This window comes from Gallus gallus, chromosome 5 (assembly GCF_016699485.2).
Source record: "Gallus gallus isolate bGalGal1 chromosome 5, bGalGal1.mat.broiler.GRCg7b, whole genome shotgun sequence".
Classification (NCBI taxonomy): Eukaryota; Metazoa; Chordata; class Aves; order Galliformes; family Phasianidae; genus Gallus; species Gallus gallus.
The window spans coordinates 44,603,784-44,622,379 of record NC_052536.1 but is presented as its reverse complement, the minus strand read 5'-3'; the positions used below and the strand labels follow the sequence as shown (position 1 = coordinate 44,622,379).

General features: G+C 37.9%; 1 protein-coding gene across 1 annotated transcript in view; it reads left to right on the top strand.

Annotated features, from left to right (window-relative positions):
- BTBD7 (BTB domain containing 7) overlaps positions 1-18,596 on the top strand; it is a 48,977-nt gene that overhangs the window by 10,153 nt on the left and 20,228 nt on the right. The window contains 3 exon segments of the mRNA XM_046942437.1: positions 5,510-5,695; positions 10,880-11,655; positions 11,657-11,960. Of these exon segments, the coding sequence (XP_046798393.1) occupies positions 5,614-5,695; positions 10,880-11,655; positions 11,657-11,960 (1,162 nt within the window). The 5' untranslated portion in view covers positions 5,510-5,613.

Genomic DNA, 18,596 nt, shown 5'->3' with positions numbered 1-18,596 from the left:
GATGCAGGAGTTATTTGGCAAACCCCAGGTAGTGTCATCACCAGAGGCTTCTGTTCCTGGTAAGGCTGTGAGATTTAATGAGGGAACATAGGCTGTGATCAAAAGAGTGCTGTTTTTGAAGGCAAAATGAAACTGACAAATTGTAAAAAAGACAGGTGTTGCTTGCTTGTTTTATCAAAGCAGGTAGAAGCCAAGCATAGCATTTCAGATGGCCTTATTAGTAACCTCGTACTCTCAGAGGAATTGTACTGAATGTGAACTGTGAGTTGGATTTATAGGCACTGTTGTGTACAGGAAACTCCCAGATGCCTGTTCAGAATGAATGACTGTGTGAAATAACTGGGCTTGGAAAAGAGGGAAAACATCTTCAGTAGGAGGAGACTGTAGGGTATATCCCACTGAGATGGTACTTGATGTGAGGCAGCAGCGCTAAGATCTGGAGACAGATCTTCCATATGGTTGGGGTTTGAGCCAAGATTTCCCTGTCTTAGTAGACTTGCTAATTTAAAACAGCATCTTGTGTTCTAAGTGGGTCACAGCTCGAGCAAGAGGAGGAATGAATGGAACAAGGATCTTTATGGGGAAGTCTCAAAGAACAATAGAATAGAACCACGTAAATTGTGAAACCTGTACAGGTTACCTGCTGTTTCTCACAAAGAGCACCACTCCTGGGATGGGCTATTGAATAAAAACACTTCGAAGTACAATGTGCAAAGACTTTTACATTCGTTCCACTGCTGCTTTTTCTGTGGAGGAAGAAGTCTCTCTCAGTGTAGGTGACTGAGGATACCTTTCGTGTGTAGTGCTGCTTTAAAGGATGGGCAGCTGGAAGTTGCTGCCTGGCAAGATAATTGAATGCTGTCTAGAACTTGGGTAGCTGTGATAAAGCTTAATCTGTTTACTTCCTTCTCTTGAAAAATAAAAATGTTGTTCACCGTTCATATTTTGAAAGTCTTTGAGATTCCTCAAAATGTAACACGATGTTATGTCAAAGTAACATGCAATTATTCTAGATGGGGTAAAATGAATTCTTCTGATTTTCTCTGTAAATAGGCATGTTTTTACCTAATTACTCTGTTCAGTGATACCGATAAAGATTCCATGAATGGGATTTTTGATTTTTATCTTTAACTTCATTCTGGTCTGAATTGCACTGATGTTCCTTTCAAGTGAATTTCTAAAAGTAAGATGTCTTTTAAGAATTCAAGCAGTTATTTTACTTCAAGAAACTGTAAGCGAGTTCTTGCTGATTTTGCAAAAAGAAGAGTTTTGAATTGCACTCACAGAATGTCAGGGAAATCTGCAGTGAGAGTATCATCAGTCAGAATAGGCTTCCAGCAAACTGGTAGGTGCTTGCAACCAACTGGAAGGACCAGCGATGTACAGAGATCATATATATACATATAAAAAAATGTTTAAGTTGCTTGGGAGGAATTTCCTGTTACACATGGTGTTACACTACTGTGATTTGGCTAGTCTGTCTAGGTTGTTTTAAGTGCTGGAACATCTTTGATGTCCCCCTGAATACAATGTGTTGATGTCCAATATCTCTTCAGCTCTGTTCGTGGGCTGACCTGTTGCTACCTGCAGATGACGTAACTTAATTGCTTCTGGGACGTGACCTGGTCACAATATGCTCTGAATTGCTTTGCTGATCACAAAAAGTCTGCTTTGAACACTGTAAGGATAGTACTGAAAGGATGGCTTTTTTTGTGTTCACAACTGCTAACATGCTTCTCAGAGTTCTTTTTTTCCGCGGGTGTGCGTATCTCCATGGCTGCGTGCCTTTATATTCTGTTTGAATATAGTTATTTCAACTTGTGCTCCCATTCCCCAGAAGACATGCTGAAAAGTAGCACAGGTTATATTATTTTTTTTCTAAAGCTCAATGCTATGAGTCTGAATAGGTCAATAAATAAAAGGCTAGGACTGCTTGTCCTTACTGGGCATGCACAGTACTTTATGAAAAAGCAAGAGCTTTAAAATTCATGCTCAGTTTTAATAAAGGGTTCTTTGTGGTAGCTGGAACGCATGGTTTGATACAAAGAACATCCAATGCAGTTGCTTTTGCAATCTAGTTATATCTGCTTTTTCTTGCTCTTTTGTGCATGTAACTGCTGATGTGGCTTAAGGTCTGGTGTTTTGGTTAGTGGATCTTTTTTCTTTCCTATCTGGTAAATAATACTTTTCTAGTCTCAAATAGTGAAGAACAATATCTGTTCCTTGCTTTTGCACAGTACTAAACCACAGTAGAATCTTTCAGATGTATTAGCTACATCTCGCTATCATCTGTGTATTTTGTAATGGGAAAGTTTCATTACTTGACTAGTTTGAAAATAAATATCAAACAGGATTCTGTATGGATTTGCATGTGTGTCAGACTACGGACAAGTAGTCCTTCAACATTTCAGTTGTTCAAAATTTCTGTTGTACAAAGACTGCATTTTCAGCAGATAAGGAGGTGAAAGACAATAGTGGGATTAAGCTATGATTACTTTGGAGCCATAGGGCACAGTATGCTTCTAACTAGGATTTGTTTGAGTTCAAGATACAAAATACTCTAGGGAAGTCTTCCAACATCCAGGTGTCTGCGTGTGCAGTACATGATTAGGTTTGAAAGGAGGCACAAGAAATTTTGGCGTATGTAAATGAACAGAATGACTGACAGTAGTGCCTATTTTGCTGAAACGCATTTCATTCCTTCTTCACTGAAACCCAGTATGTTTGGTTTTTCTTCTTACTTACAAATTTATATGATGTATATATATGTATATCATTTATATATGCATATTTTTTACATTTATACAGCCTTATCACTATTTTTACATTGTCCTATATTTTGTAAAATTAAGTTGCATATTTTAAGCTTAGTGACTGAATTCATTCTGTATGATATACTCCTGGGTGTACTGTGTGACAGTGCTCTTATGGTAAGCCTTTACATAAAATTGTTTTAGATACTGGATATTGTAGGAGCTGCTCCCGGTGTTCACATTTTTGGAGACTTGAAATAGTGTTCAGTAAACTCAGGCACTGAATGTCTAATAGTATCAGAGTGTTCTGTCTATTTCTTGATTGTGGTATTTGTCCATCTTTTGGGTAGAGTCAGTGGAAGAAGATGTAAGATATTAACTTCAAACCTGAGACTTATTTGCATATATTGAAAGTTTGGCAGGCAAAACAAAACCAAAACCTTTTCCCTTTTTTATTTTCAACTCCTAGGCTCTTTACCATGCTAGGAAGAAAAGTGTTAACTTTTTTATTTGTCCATCTAATGGTCGAGTTATCACATCACTGAACACTGAAGCAGGAAGTAGAATGGCAGTGGCATTATTCCAGGACTTAGTCCAAATGAACCAAGTCCAATTTTAGCTGAGAAAAGGGAAGCTGTTGCTATATACCCAGCATACCCAGGATACCGGCCTGTATTTGTAAGGCAGTTGGAATTGGAACCGAAAGGCTACTCTTATCTCCACAAAGCTTGTACTAAATGCAACTAATTCCATATAGAAATGGATGTAAAGTCTACACAACATAATCTGTGTGGGTATACAAATGAGCTGGGAGAGTTGCTGCTCTGATGAAGTCATTCTCTGTGTGGTTTTCCTTAAATCTGTGAGAATTTTAATTTATAGAGAAGTGATCTGCATCTGTATGAGTATCATCATTCTAGAATAACCAGCTTATTTCTGTGCAGGAGAGAGGGAGAAGTGTTGAGTAAGACTGAAATCCTACAGCTTGTGTTTGCAGAGATTTGCTGATGTGTTGTTGTCCATTTTGTGTATGCTCTGGTTCCAGTTTCACACTGAGCAGTCTTACTATGCCAGCAGAAAGGCATTTCATTTTTCTCAACCTGTGAACTGAATCTGCTTAGAGACAAGGCCAGAAGTACCAGGTTGGAAGCAAATGGCACCTAACTAGAAAGAGGAGCTCCCGCTTTCTGCTTTGGCAAGCCTGTGGTTGGTCTGCTGTTGTCAATGTGCAATGCTGGTAGAACTGCTGTATTGTTGGGATTGTCTTCCACCTTTGTGGAATTCAGATAGCAGTAACAGGCTACAGCTTTGTGAGGCAGACCTGGACTATAAGCCCTTTCACAGTAGGGATTCTGCCTGTACGTCATGCCTAGTGTGAGGCATTGTGGTTATGTTTTGAAAATGCTTGCTGACCACAGAAATAGCACGTGGCCTGCTCCTGGCGATGTCGTTCTTAGGCAGCAGATAGTTGGAAATAATGCACCCTGTTGTACTTGATAATACGTCGCTCCTATGCCAATATCTCATCCAAACCTTTCCTCTTCATGTAAACAACACTCAAGTCCTATGATGCTTGTTTTGACCCCACCCCATGCTTACAGCAATCTACAGCCTCTCCTGGCCTACCACTTTCTACTCCTCGTGATCTTTTCTGCATACTGCATTTGTGTCTGAGATGCCAGGTGTGCTTCTAATTAGCATCATATCTCACCTCTCCAGCAGAACAAAAACTCCCACTTCTGAGCTCATGCCAGAGATAAGTGAATTATTAAGGCAGGGAGAGGAGATGAGGTACTGTGCTGCAACTTCCTTGAAACATTGCTCTTGCATGGAATGTAGCTGTGCGGTTTGGCAAACTGGAGGTGCATGGAGAAAGTTGGTAGCATACGGGAGGTGTGGCTACACCTATACCACCATGGTGGAATTTAGCTGTGTGTTCACTGTTAAATCTAAAGAGAATTGAGCATATACTAACAACTTTTCAGACTCAGTATTTCTCTTCCTAATCCATACATTTGTGTTCTGGATAGGGTGCATATGTTCAGTTGATTGAAAAGGTGCTTTTCAGTAATAGTTTTTACTTCTATAGTATGTGTGTTTTATCACAGTTAATATAAGAAATTAGAAAGTGGTTGTTTGTATATGTGACACAAGTCCTTGTTCAAGTTACTTCAGCACTGACTTCCTACAGTGTTTTCAATTGCCTAATAAAAGAATAGTTAAAACCTAGATAATGGGTAAATGATTACTTCATTATTATTACTATATACCTATTTCTTAGCCCAGGTTCTGACTTGAAAAGTAGAACTGAAAGAAAGATACGTGGCTGTGTGAAATCCAAGTTCACCTGAAAGCAGTACTGATGGCATAACCCTCAACGGATAGACTTATTCTACTTTTTCAGTCAGTATGTTTGTTTTTTTAATAACAATGTATAAATGCATCAGCATGCACAAAAAGTCTGTCCTGGTATAGTTATAGGAGCAAGTTCAGTCTAGCCCATCTCCTGCTTTGAAATCTCATTAGCTAAAAGCTTGATAACAATCCTGTTCTTAGTTGTATTTTATCACACTGAATTGTCAATCATTTGAAATTTACAGAATTCAGGAGAAACTTATCTTTGAATTTAGCTTTTTGTTGGAAGGATTAAATAATCTTTAAAGTAAAACCTCACTTTATATGTCCTTGAGGCTGAGTTTGTTTCATCTAGAATGTGTAATATTAAAACAAAGTAACTTCTTGGTTTTGTTTTTCAGAAATGGAGGAACAAAATGCTGGATCTGGGACTGAAGACTTATAAAGGATTATGGGATTATACATTGAAGAGCCAGCAGGCGGAATGCCTGAGTGACTGAAGAAAATGGGTGCTAATGCATCTAACTACCCTCACTCATGTTCCCCAAGGGTAGGGGGAAGTTCACAGGCACAACAGACATTCATAGGTAACTTCTCAGTTATCTCTTTGCTTATGTAAATGGCTTGCTGGATTGTATATGTACTGTATTTGAATTTCTTGCAGTGACACTATGCAGTTCTTATTTTCTAGGTCATCAGCTTGTATCTGCTCAAGCTCAGTAGTGCATGAAATTTGGTACTGTCCAATATCTGTTTGGCCTACGTAGGCAATAAGTTGATCTGCCAGTTGCTAGTAAACAGATGTCAGATTATTTATAAATAAGTGCTTTTAGATAATTCAGTCGCAGAGAGAAGACTAACAAGTTCAGGGAGCAGTTGCTGTCTGTTAACGGTACCTGTGATCTTGCACTCTTCCTCAGATGTTCTGTGCAATGTTCTCTAAGCACAGAACGCTCCTGATCCTCAGTACTCACTGTAGTATTGGTAATGTTTGTAGGAGGAGAGGAGATGACTTATTACCAGAAAGGTTCCTCTAGTAATAAACCTGTTAAAGTAACTGGCAGTCTTGAAGACAACTTTTTCTGCCCTTCTCCTGTTTGTGAAAGTTGAGGTGAGGAGAAGAGTGTTGCTTATTTTCCTAACCACCTTATTTACAAGGAAGGGTTCTTAACTAGAAACTTCACAAAGTGTGCTCTTAAGAAATTACTTACTTATCCCAGTCATAACTGGGGCAGGTACCAACTTTATATGCTGCTCAGTCTAGCACAAAAAGACTTCAGTGTAGATCTAAGTACTGTCATGATATAAATAATAAATAGTTAAGTGATGAATCTAAAAGAAGGCACTATTTCAGAAGACGTAATCTTTTTTTAAAAGAAAAACAAAAACCCACCCTGACAGCCTGAAGAATGATCTTTGCTGTAAATAACATAAATACTTTATAAACACTTTTCTCCTTTATGCCTTGCCTTGCAACGGTGAATCAGTACTTAATAATATGCAGTGACTCTTCTTAATCACCACTGAAGAAACAACGGCATCCTTAGCAGAGAGAAATTTACTTGCTTTGTAATTTTTGTTTTATCATCTCAGCCTTTGTGTCACTCCTAACTTTTAGAGATCTGAGTAGAGGCACAAAATAGCACACAAGCTGTTTTATATTTATTTTATATGAAGACTTCTGCTCTGGGCAAAAAACTTCGTACGTATGCTTGTGCTGTGTCAAGGAAGAACTTAAGGCTTTATGTATCTAAGAGTAGTAAAATATTTGCCCCAATTTGTACATACATTATTTCTAAAATCACAGCCAAGACTTTTGTTGAAGTTTTGATCTGCCTTTATATTGAAGAGAAACCCCTTGCAGATCTGCAAGTCCAAACAACTCTTAAGAGGGGAAAGTTCCAAAGGCTTTGTTAAATTCCGTAGCAAATTCGTCTATTGGTGCATGGAAGCTTTTGGTAATGCTCCTCAGTATTAAACCACAGACAGAAACCTATTTATTTAGCATTTCACAAATCAATTTCTCAGTAGGTAACAGAGATCTGTAGGAGTTGAGTCTTTTTTTGATAAAGGTCTAAGAGGAAACAACGACATGCTCTTAGGCAGTGAAAAATGAGTGTTCTGATTTATTGAAATAATACAGCAAAAATTCTTCATGGAAATCTTCTGATGCTACGGTGGCACTTCTGCACGTGCACTAGTAGAGTAACTGCTCTTTATGTAACATTGGCAAGTATCCCATTGTCCTGCTTTGTGGTCATTGGCTTTTTCTGGAATCTTATTTGAATAGCTGGTTTGTTGTAGCTCTCAATAGAAAATAGATTTGTCCTAAAATTGATGGCTGAGATTTTAATCACTTGTGAGAATAACCATGCTTTTTGTCTACATGAGCTTTTTCAGATTTTTCTCTATGTAGAAGGCACTAGATCTGCTTACTGCCCAAAAGCAGAACTGGAAATATAAGAATTGGTGTTGTAAGAGCTCAATAAAGTGCATTAATTAGTTGCCTTAGAATCATTGATTCATAGACTCACCAAGGTTGGAAAAGATCTCTAAGACCATCCGGTCTAACCATCCACCTGTCACCAATATTTCCCACTAAACCATATCCTTCCGTACAACATCTGTTTCTTGACACCTCCAGGGCTGGTGACACCACCACCACCCTGGGCAGCCTGTTCCAGTGTCTGACCACTCTCTCGGAGAAGTATTTCCTGACATCCAACCTGAATCTCCCCTGGCGCAACTTAAGGCCATAATTATTTCTGGAAACTCTACACAGACCTGTGGGTTTGTTTTAGGTATGCTGCTTTACCATTAAAGTTGCACCATGCTGCAATATAAATGTAGGATGAACACTGAAAGCAGAGAACTGATCTGACAGAACATGGTGTTTTTATAATATGACTTCCTAGGTTCATTAAATGAATGCTGAATTTGCTTGCGGACTATGAAGAGGAGATGAATCAAAAATAATGAAGCACTCATAATAAAAAAATATTTTAGTTTTAGCAAAAGCTTACTAGTTAATCTCTTGCTGTTTGTCTACAGCATTCAGATTTCACACCATTTTCTAGGGTGGTACATCTGTTCAAGATGTTAAAAACTAATTATAGAGCTGTATTTAAAAATAAACGTGTTGGCATGCAAAGGACTAGACAAATCCTGTTATTGTCAAATGCCCGAGTAGTTTCTCTTGGGAGTCATCTGTTTCTTGTAAGTATTATCTGTTCAAAACTAAGTATGATGTAGGGGCTTTTTAATAACATCTAATAGATTGCTACCTTTTATTATAGTAGTGGGGAGTAAATTTTTACTTCCTAATTCTAATCCTGCTTTCTGAAGGAATACAGGTAGGCTGGGAAGATTCAGAGCTTTCTTTGAGAGATACTGAATCACCAGCTATTGAAGTACTGGAAAGACTGTGCTGATGCATCTCTTCTACTTCTGGCAAACAGCAGCTGTGTGACAGCTGTATTAGCAGCAGTGCTTTATCTAATTGTAGGGGTTAATAGTGCTGTTTGCAGTAATTCTGATGTGAAATCCTGAGTGTATCCTGGGCTTTGCAAAGGTTTGAGTGGTATTGTAGCAACTTGTGGTGATTTGAGCGTAAGTAATACTTGATGGCATCCTTCAGGGAGGAGAAATTGAGACTTCTGGTGTCCTAGTTCTTGTTCAGCAGAACGTAAGGGAATATTGTACATATTCAGATTCACAGTTGGAATCCAAAATGCTGAAAAATGAGCTGTTCCTCAGAACAGGATCATTACAGAAAGTTTGAAGTGTAGTTACATTTCCGTTGTGAAATGTAATCCATACTTTTTTTTTTTTTCCAGTGGAGCAGAAATTCTAAGCTCATCTCAACAGGACACTGATTCTCCTCATTTCCATTGTGTTATCTAGTATATCATGTGGAGAGAGTGCTTATGGTGGATTTTGCAGTACAATCTCTTTGTCAAAGTAGTTCTAAGTTACTGGCATATTGATTTTTAAATTCATTTAAATGGCTTGAAATTTCAGTGTTTAATGACATGTTGCTTGATTGTGCAGAACTTAATTTAGCATGACTAAAATGGTCTTTCCTCAAAGACACAAGGGCTTCCTTCCCAAACTTTCTAATAAATTAATTGTAAATCTATTATATTGAGGTGATCTGGGGGCGTTTTACTTAAATTGATTTAAAAACCAGTGTATAGATTACTTAAAGTTATTGAGGCTTCAGCAAGAAGATAAGCTACAGAAATCTTAAATTGCTAGATTTGCCATGTTCTCAAATACAACTTTGAATTGCTCCTGTTTTATTCCAACTTCATGAAATTATCTGAAAGAGCACCATATACACTTTAACAGATTGGCCCTTCACGTCACTGCAAATAGCATCACAGTGGGTCTGACTGAAACAAATGGACCAGAGAGGAGTGGCTGAAAGATACAGAAGGCCACACAAACAGTGTGGTGGTTGAATGTGCTTTAATCTTGAAAACTTGAAAAAGTGAACAAATAATAAGATTGTTCAAGTTTATTAGAAGAAAAAAAAACTATTGATTTTTTTCCCCACAGAAAATCTGGCAAATATATTTCTGATCAAAAGCGATTGCAGTGTTGTTTATAACACTGGCAAATGTCTTATTTTCTTACATTGTCTGGAAGTTGTTGGTTTGTACTTTTTTTTTCCTCCCTGTAAAGTCTGAGTCTTCCACCATCTGGTTTGAGTGAAAATTCTGGAAATTAAATGAGAAAATAGCCCTTTAATGAGTCACACTTCTGTTTAAACTGCAGATTTTTAACTACTTTAATAAAAATTCAGTTTTAGTAACAAATGTGGTGGTGTATGTGCTGCTAGCATTGAAGCATCAGCAAAGGTTCTTGTAGTAGAACGGGTCAGATGTGCAATGCAGATAATGTTGGGGCGAATCTATTTTTCTTTACATATTTAGATCACAACATAATTTATGCATAAATGAACACTGAGGAAGAATGTATGTGCATTCTTTTAATTGCTTAATGCTCCATTCAAAGCAAATCTTTGATGACAGTGAAGTTTAGGTGTTCCGTATTGTCTTAAATGGAGCTCAAATGCAAACTGGCACAAACTGGCAACTGCTCTGTGAAAGGAGCCCATTTTATGTTTTAACTTTCAGCATTATTGATAATACACAGGATTTCTATTTCCTTGTTAAAATTTGGAGTGACATTTGATTAATTGTACTTAATTTTCCCAACCATTGTAGTATTGTATTCTCTTACTTTGTTTTGCATTTTTTTTTCTTGTTGCTGTATTAGGTATCTGATGCCAAGTATGTTTTTCTGGTTAAAATTATTCTTAATGCCAGAAGAACAGAATTTAGAAATTACTTTGAAAGAGGGGGTGCTACTATTTCTTTAAGTTCATCTAAGTGTTTTATAAAAAACATTTTTTGCTTCTCCTAGAATTAGTACAACGAAACTTGTAGTATTATGAGCACCGATCTCTCTTCCTACTTTGATAAGTGTGCATGTGTCACAGAACTGCATCAGTTGGTACCACCTGGCTCTTCTAATTGAGAACTTCATAATAATAGTTTTAATAATAGCTTGCTTAGTAACCTTAATAATAAGCATTGACTTAATAATAATAAACTCAGGCTTTCAAATTGTTTGAATTATCTGATGTGAGGAGAAGGAAAAAACTGCATAACTTTCAGAGACCTTGATGAACTGTTTGGGTATGACAGACCTTTCTTTTAAATTTAAGGAATAAATGTGTTTAATTTTCCTTTTTGTGCTTTCAGGAACATCATCCTATTCTCATCAAGGTTATGGCTGTGAATCGAAGCTCTATAGCCTTGACCATGGCCATGAGAAACCTCAAGACAAGAAAAAGAAAACCTCTGGCCTTGCCACCCTCAAAAAGAAATTCATTAAGCGTCGGAAGTCCAGCCGATCTGCCGATCATGCCAAGCAGATGAGAGAGCTCCTCTCAGGCTGGGATGTCAGAGATGTTAATGCATTAGTAGAAGAATATGAAGGGACATCAGCCTTAAAGGAACTGTACCTACAAGCTAATTTGGCAAGACCAGAAGCCAGGACGCTACAAAAAGACATGGCTGAACTTTATCAGTACAAATACTGTACCGACGTAGACTTGATATTTCAAGAAACTTGTTTTCCTGTGCATCGTGCGATATTAGCGGCAAGATGTCCGTTTTTCAAGACGCTGCTTTCTTCCTCACCAGAATATGGGGCAGAAATAATAATGGACATTAACACAGCTGGCATAGATATGCCTATGTTTTCAGCTTTGTTACACTACCTTTATACAGGAGAGTTTGGCATGGAGGATTCGAGATTCCAGAACGTTGATATTCTTGTGCAGCTTAGTGAAGAGTTTGGAACGCCAAATTCATTAGATGTTGACATGCGTGCGCTGTTTGATTACATGTGCTATTACGATGTGGTTCTTAGCTTTTCCTCCAACTCTGACTTAGTTGAAACTTTTGGTGGAAGTCAGAACTGTATAGAAGAAGAGCTCCGAGCTCACAAAGCTATTATTTCATCACGGTCGCCGTTTTTTTCGTCACTTGCTGCAGAGGAGGATACGGACTGGTGAAGAAATCACAGACCGAACTCTACGAACTCCAACTAGAATTATATTGGATGAGTCTATCATACCAAAAAAATATGCTAAGGTCATCTTGAACTGTATGTATACAGATGTGGTGGACCTCTCAGTTTTGCACTCAAGCCCTTCAGTGGGCAGCTTAAGTGAAGTTCAGGCTCTTGTTGCAGGAAAACTAAACATGACTAGGGCTGAAGAAGCTATGGAGCTTTACCACATAGCACTGTTCTTGGAGTTTAACATGCTTGCACAAGGTAGGTAGTACCGTCCTTTCTATAGAATAAATGATGCTATTAATTTTTTTTTTAATCTTACAGTTCACAGACTCATAGAGTGGTCTGGATTGGAAGGGAACTTAAAAGTCATCTGGTTCCAACCCACCTACTAAGGGCAAGGATGCCTTTTACTAGAGTGGTTAATCATGATTAGGTTAAATATTAACTTCTTCAAGAAGACATTTATGCTAAATTATTAAAAAAATATATGTTGCAAACCTCCACAATAGTCCAAGCAGTAGTTTAAAAAATAAAGGAAGGAAAGAGATTTTTTTTGCTCCTCTTCATCCATTTGAGCAAGTCATTTTTCTATACACTAGCCTTACCTATGTAGCAGCCAGTGAACTGTCAGTGGGTAGTCTTTCTCTTTGCTTTGTCTTCCGGTAATTCTCTTCTTTCTTCAGGAGTAGAGTCAGGATGTGCTGTGCGTATTATGCTTGTATACCTCCTGGCTTCAGAATGGGAAGAAAGTGAGAAGCACTTGCTTCAGTCTCTGCACTGTGCCCATAGTTGGATAAAATAGCCTTCTGCAATGGAACTTGGAGTTCTATTCACTCATATTTCAAGTGCCTCTTTTTTTCAAAATGTAAATGTACGATAGCTGTAGTCTTCTTTAATTAACATTTAAATAAGGAAGTATAAATAGAAGCTGTCTATGGGATTCAGGGGTGTTTCTGACCTGAGTGCAAATGCAGCTCTATTAACGTGTCGCTTCCATGCTGGAATTCTACATGTTAGCTAGCTTTACTGTAGAATGTGGAGAAGGGAGGGTGCTGTTGCTGCAGGGTGGGAAAAGATGAATTTCTTTGAGCATCTCAATTAGGAGAATTAGCAATGCCTGTTCTCCTTAAATGGTTCAAACCTTCTTCCTAGAGTAGCTTACCCTGTAGCCTGATCAGTCGAAGCTGTCATTTGTGATGTTTGTCTTCACAAAGAATTGGGAAGGCTTGAACACGATGTGTAAAATGCTAGCATCTTAATCTGCAGTTTTTCAGTCTTTCATAGAGTATGTATTCCTTTCTGAAAAATAAGACCCTTTACTGTATTTATGGTTTAAAAAAAAAAATACAGAATCATCAGTTTTCTTTTTGAAAGCCGTTAGTTTAAGTCGTGCATTGTAACTGCTTTGCACTGTAAGTATGCATAATGAGTCTTGCTGTCAGTGGATAGCAACATAGTTGAAGAAATGAAATTCTTCCCATCTGTAAGTTGGAGATAATACATCTGTGTTTTTCAGGGACAGAAGAAATGCAATGTGAGGGCTTTTGACTGTACTGAGTGTCATTATTGAAGTATGATATTTATTTTGAATGTGTATAGCAAATCTGTATTTCTGATCTTTATCAGCTTTTATTTACAATCCCTTTTCTGGGGCTAAATGAGGTGTGGGGCTGACGAGTCACAAAGGCTGCTAAGCACTGGCTGGTGAGCTATTGCCTCCTGTGGTGGCAGGAACTTTGCTCTTTCACCTGTAGGCATTCAGACAACTTAGTGGCTATACTGTATGTAATGGAATGTTACAGTTGCTTCCGACTTCTGACCTTTGTGGTGGGGAATGATAGTTTTACTTTTGAGGTGAGAAACTGAGAATGGAATTCACTGGAATTCACAATGGGATTTGCTTAAGCTAGTTTAAGAAAATAACTTTTTACAGCAGATGTGTACACCTGTAACTTCTAGCTATCAAATGGAATACTGTAAACTATCAAATAGACATCAGTAAAAGAAAAAGCTTAAGGAGGAGATGAGCAGAAAACAGTGAGTATTAACACTGCAGAAATAGATCAGGGTCTGTTACTTCAGCCTATCAATGGGTTTTCCTAAGAGCTGTATCAAACTGAATTATAGAAGCTGTGGGAAACTAATCAATAACTGTTGTATATTCCCTAGAGGCTGGTGTTAGGGAACTAATTTTCACATGATGCTGGAAGTTGAAATAATCCTACTGAAATAAAACTGTCAGGAAACAGGTTTGTTCTGAGGTATGCTGCCACAGGAATGAGAATGAGGTGTTCTTAAACTTGATTTTGTTGTTGTTTGCCTAGAAACTTAATGTTTAAGTCAAGTGCAGAAGTGGCAAAAAGTTTTACTGTAGTGGAATTAATGTTAGACTCATTCCTATACAACGTATGAGTTCATACTACTTGAGAGCAGGGTAATTCATAGATCAGCTGAAAGCAAGACAGGAAAATGAGTTGAAATGGAATGTGATGTAAATGTACAGTTTCTCAGTATCTGATTATTTTGGTGCATGCACTTATACAAGTGCTAAAAGGATTAGTGTGCTGAGGGAATACTAATGAGGGAATTAAACTGTGAATGAAACCTTCACTGAGACGCTGAATGGTTATGCACTGTTTCATAAATGAACAGAGTGTAGTTCTCTCCCTCAGACTGGAAATCTAAACTGGAGCAACTGAGAAATTTGAAGGTGTTCTGAAGAAGCAGTGTAACTTTTCTCAAGACAGATCGGTGTGTCCTAACTTAGTACTCTTCATTAATGTAAAATAGGTCGGTGCTGCTTTAAAGTACGTTGTATGAGTTAGTGCTAACAAGGTGTTAACTTTTTCTAGCTGAAGGGTTTTTCCTCACCCTAAGGGATGCTAGCGCAGCTGCATTAGCACCCACTGGTGGTGGTGGCTGGAACGTGGTAAGTGTGTGACAATAAGGGGCGAGAGATTGTTATCCACTGGGGAGAAGCACAGTAAAAGTGGGGAAGGATCAAAACTTAGCATATATATATTAGCAACAGTAGTAAACTTGGACCATTTTCCCTATCCATCCGCTGCTGCAGCCACTGAAATTCCATTTGTTAACTTGAACTAATTAGAATGTTACGGGTGAGTGTTCTGTTATGTTAGCAAGGTACAGGGAAAAGCAGTGAGCAGTTTGTAGGAAATCTGTACATGGCAGTGAAATCGGTATAGTAGTTTCATGTTTCATTTCCCAAGTTCATGCTTAGATCATTGGTATTGAAAAGTAAAGAATTGCTGTTATAGTCTTATAATTGAAATTAAAAGGAAGCTTATTTGATCAGGAAAAACTGTATGCCTGCACATGGCTAGCAAATCACTGCTGACAGCAATTTTAAGTGGTCCCTCCTTTCTTATTTCAGTACATATTCTAGCATCTTGTTCTCCCTTAAGAGTTGTAATACTTAATGTGAGGTAGATGAATCTTCATCTCAGTAGTGTCCCTCTCATTCCCAGATTTCATAGCTAGCATGCTTTGTGCTAGAAGCCGTAACTCAGACATCTGACTTCTAGGCACTACACAGGACGATGCTATAAGAGGCAAAATTGTGTAGTTGTTGGAGTCCACTGAGCAGGCAGTTCTCATTAAGTCTCATTATCTTGGTGCTCAGATAGTGCTTTTCTACTCTGTGTTGCATGCACCCAGTTTGACCCAAAGTCTGTCACCAGTCTGATTGGTTGGCTTTTGCAGTAGCTAATTTAATAAAAAGTCTGAAGTTTCTTCTCTAGATTCCTACATGCTCCCTAGCTTAAATTTTTGATTTGGCTCACTCAAGCTCTCCAATTCCTAACGTGCTAAAGCTTGTCTCCCTGGTTTCCTGGAAAATATTTGGGTCTCGATATATGCAATCTGGATGCTCTTTACAACTCACTTTACTCACTTTGACCCAGTTTTGGCCGGATGCTTGTAGTTGAGCATTAAGTGAAGTTGATATATTTTAAACTTCCGATCAACTGTTATTTTTTTATTCTAAGTGATTTTTAGTTTGATTTGTCTGCAGAGTACTTTGATGAAAAATGACATCTGGATATTTACAGTTTTAGCAGACGATTCAGCTTTGACTCTATGTGAAATCTTCTTGCTCCTAAGAGCGATAAAGCTGCGTTTTAATAGTTTCCCTGTGATTAAGTCAGCGATGATTTGGGTATGTGCTAAGAATCTTTACTGTCCAAGTAAAGCAAGATTGTTTAAAATTTACTTTGGCTTCCACTTGACTTGATCAGCTTAAACAGATCATTTATCTTACCAAAGAAGCTGAAAACGAACTGATGTGAATAAATGAACTAATCAGCAAGGATATTTCATTTATAGATCTGATCTTAGCAAAACCCATTTGTACCTAATAACCCAGAAACTGTTATTAGAGGCTCTGTAGTATTTAACTATCAAAAAGTAAAGCTCTTTACTGCTTTTTTGGAGGCTGTGAGGATTAGAGCCTTCTCCAGAATGCTCAATCACATCTTTCAGGAGAATGTTGCTGTTCTGCCTGTTTTATTTCTTCTTTTCTCTCTTCTTGCTACCTTGCTGCACTCTGAGACTGTACTGGTGATTGTTCCAATGCACTGCCTCACAAAATCAGGTGTAAAATCACTTCCTCTTCAATAGCACCATTATTAAGACCAGATCAGTTCCCTAATTCTGTTTGCTATGCATGGTGAAAACAGTCTCCCCTTCTGGCTTTACTGTGCTGCCGCATCCACTGCGGTTTCAGAGAAGTTTGACTCAAGTATCTTAATTGTTAGTTATCAATACTGAATGTATGCATCTTGGCCCTGGTGCTTACTGTCGTGAGTAGTCCTGTTGAGGTGGTGGCACAATATGACTTTTTCTGTTGCAGATTCTTGCAGCAGTAGTTTTGCCTGGGAATCAGGAGGTAGAAGAAAATTCCAGAAAGCTTTCTAAATTAATACAAAGTAAAAAATAACACGAATCCAGGCTTTTAACTATGCATTTCCTTCCTTTTATTTTTAGATATTTTCTTTACCCTTGACAAGAATGAGAATAAACTTTAAAATAAAGTCATACTCAGTAGCACAGTCTTTGATCTAGAGGCAGATATCATCTGACATCAAAAGTACCCTTGATCTCAGCGGGACTGAAATGCTGGAGCACCGGGAAGCCCACAGTAACAGTATTAAATACACACAAATGTATTGTGGGATGATTAGAGCAAGTATGTCAGTTATCATGGTGCAATATGAATTCTCAAAGGATCTAGTCTGGCACTTTAAACTACAAAAGAAATTGAGTTTAATTAAGTAAATATTAATATAAATCTGACCTGTTACTTCTTTAACATGATTCACTTGTGCTCAAGCCTGAAATTACTACTTAGGTTTTATGTTAAGAAAATTAAGATGGGAGAGATCAGGAAGTAGAAACAGTCTTTCTTAGGTATTGTTACGTGCTAGGGCTGTATGTAAAGATAAAGAATTTTACAGAGTAGTGCAATCAGAGTTGCAATTGGCCGTGTAATTGTGATGTTGCAAACAAATTTTTGCAGAGAAACAGGTTTGATCACCTGGTTTCTATCTTTCATTTCAGTCACCTGTTTTCTAGGAGGTACGCAGCTGAAAGACTGACTGTTGATGGCTGGTAGCAGCCCTGTTGAACATCAGCTCTTTCTCCCCCTGCTGCTCATTGTTTCCATGTTCAGTTTCTCTCTCCATTTTGTTGGCTAAATTGGCAGCTTTTGCTTCTTACCCACGATTGTTTCCTGCTTAAGCTGGGCTAGCTAAGCTGCCTGCTGCTGAATGTGCTGCTTAAGGAATGCTGACATTCAGTCCAGGGCCAAAGATGTAAATGCAGATTTTGGGCTACCTAAATCCATACGTTGTGCTTATGATAGGAGCAGGAGAGTGAATTTATTTGCATTGTTTGGGAGAAAAAAAACATTAGAAAGCATTTTGCTATGAATTTTGAATGCCTTAAACATGTATGAAGTGTCTGAAATTTCTGGCTAAGCTTATAACTTCAAAAATTCAAAAATCCCATTTGTGTTTTTTTTTATTGCTTTAATGATCTGAAGTGCTTTAAAATCCTACCAGCTCCATATTTGAACTCAGTAAATAACAATGCTGTATGCATTAACTGTTATTAATGCTGTACTATGTATCTATTAATGTACTAAGTATATTAATCTACTATGTAACTATTAATGCTGTAATAAGTGTACTTCAAATTCAGCTTCTCAAAGATGGAATACACAAATGTTTTAAATTATTTTGTATTTAGAAAAATCAATGGAAGGGTTAAAGTAGCTTGAAAGAGGTACTGAATATACTTAAGCAGTCAAACAATTCTGATGTCCCTAGACTCCTGCATGTCCAGTGCTGCTTCAGTTTTATCTTCTGCACAACACTTGTGTTGTTTTTCACCTCTGAGAAGCTAAGACTTGTTTGTGTCAGTGTCTGAAAGTGAGAGGGGATAAAATGCACCTGCAAGGCTTGGCAATGGTTTATATTCCCTCCTGGCAGCACCGTATTCTTTTGAAGGAGGAGTGGAGGTTTCTCGCTGCTCTGAGTTTTAGTGCTCTGCTTCAAACTGAAAATTCTAAAGTGAGATGAAAGTAATCAACTGGCAAAGTCAACCTGCTGAAACTGTCTGGTTTTGTAACTACTGGACTAAACAGTGGGTCCACAGTGCAATTATGGTTAAGTACAGGTTGTTCACACCACTGCTTATGTGAGATAATAGTACAGGCAGGAAACTACAAGTTGCTTTGCTCTTATTATTTTTGTAGGCAATACTTGTATTGCTGTGTCTTGAATTTTGATATCGCTTAAATCTGAAACAGATTTTAACCCTTTTTGGCTGCCACAAGGGTTGCTGCTACCATGCTGCCCACTTTGGTCTCCACAG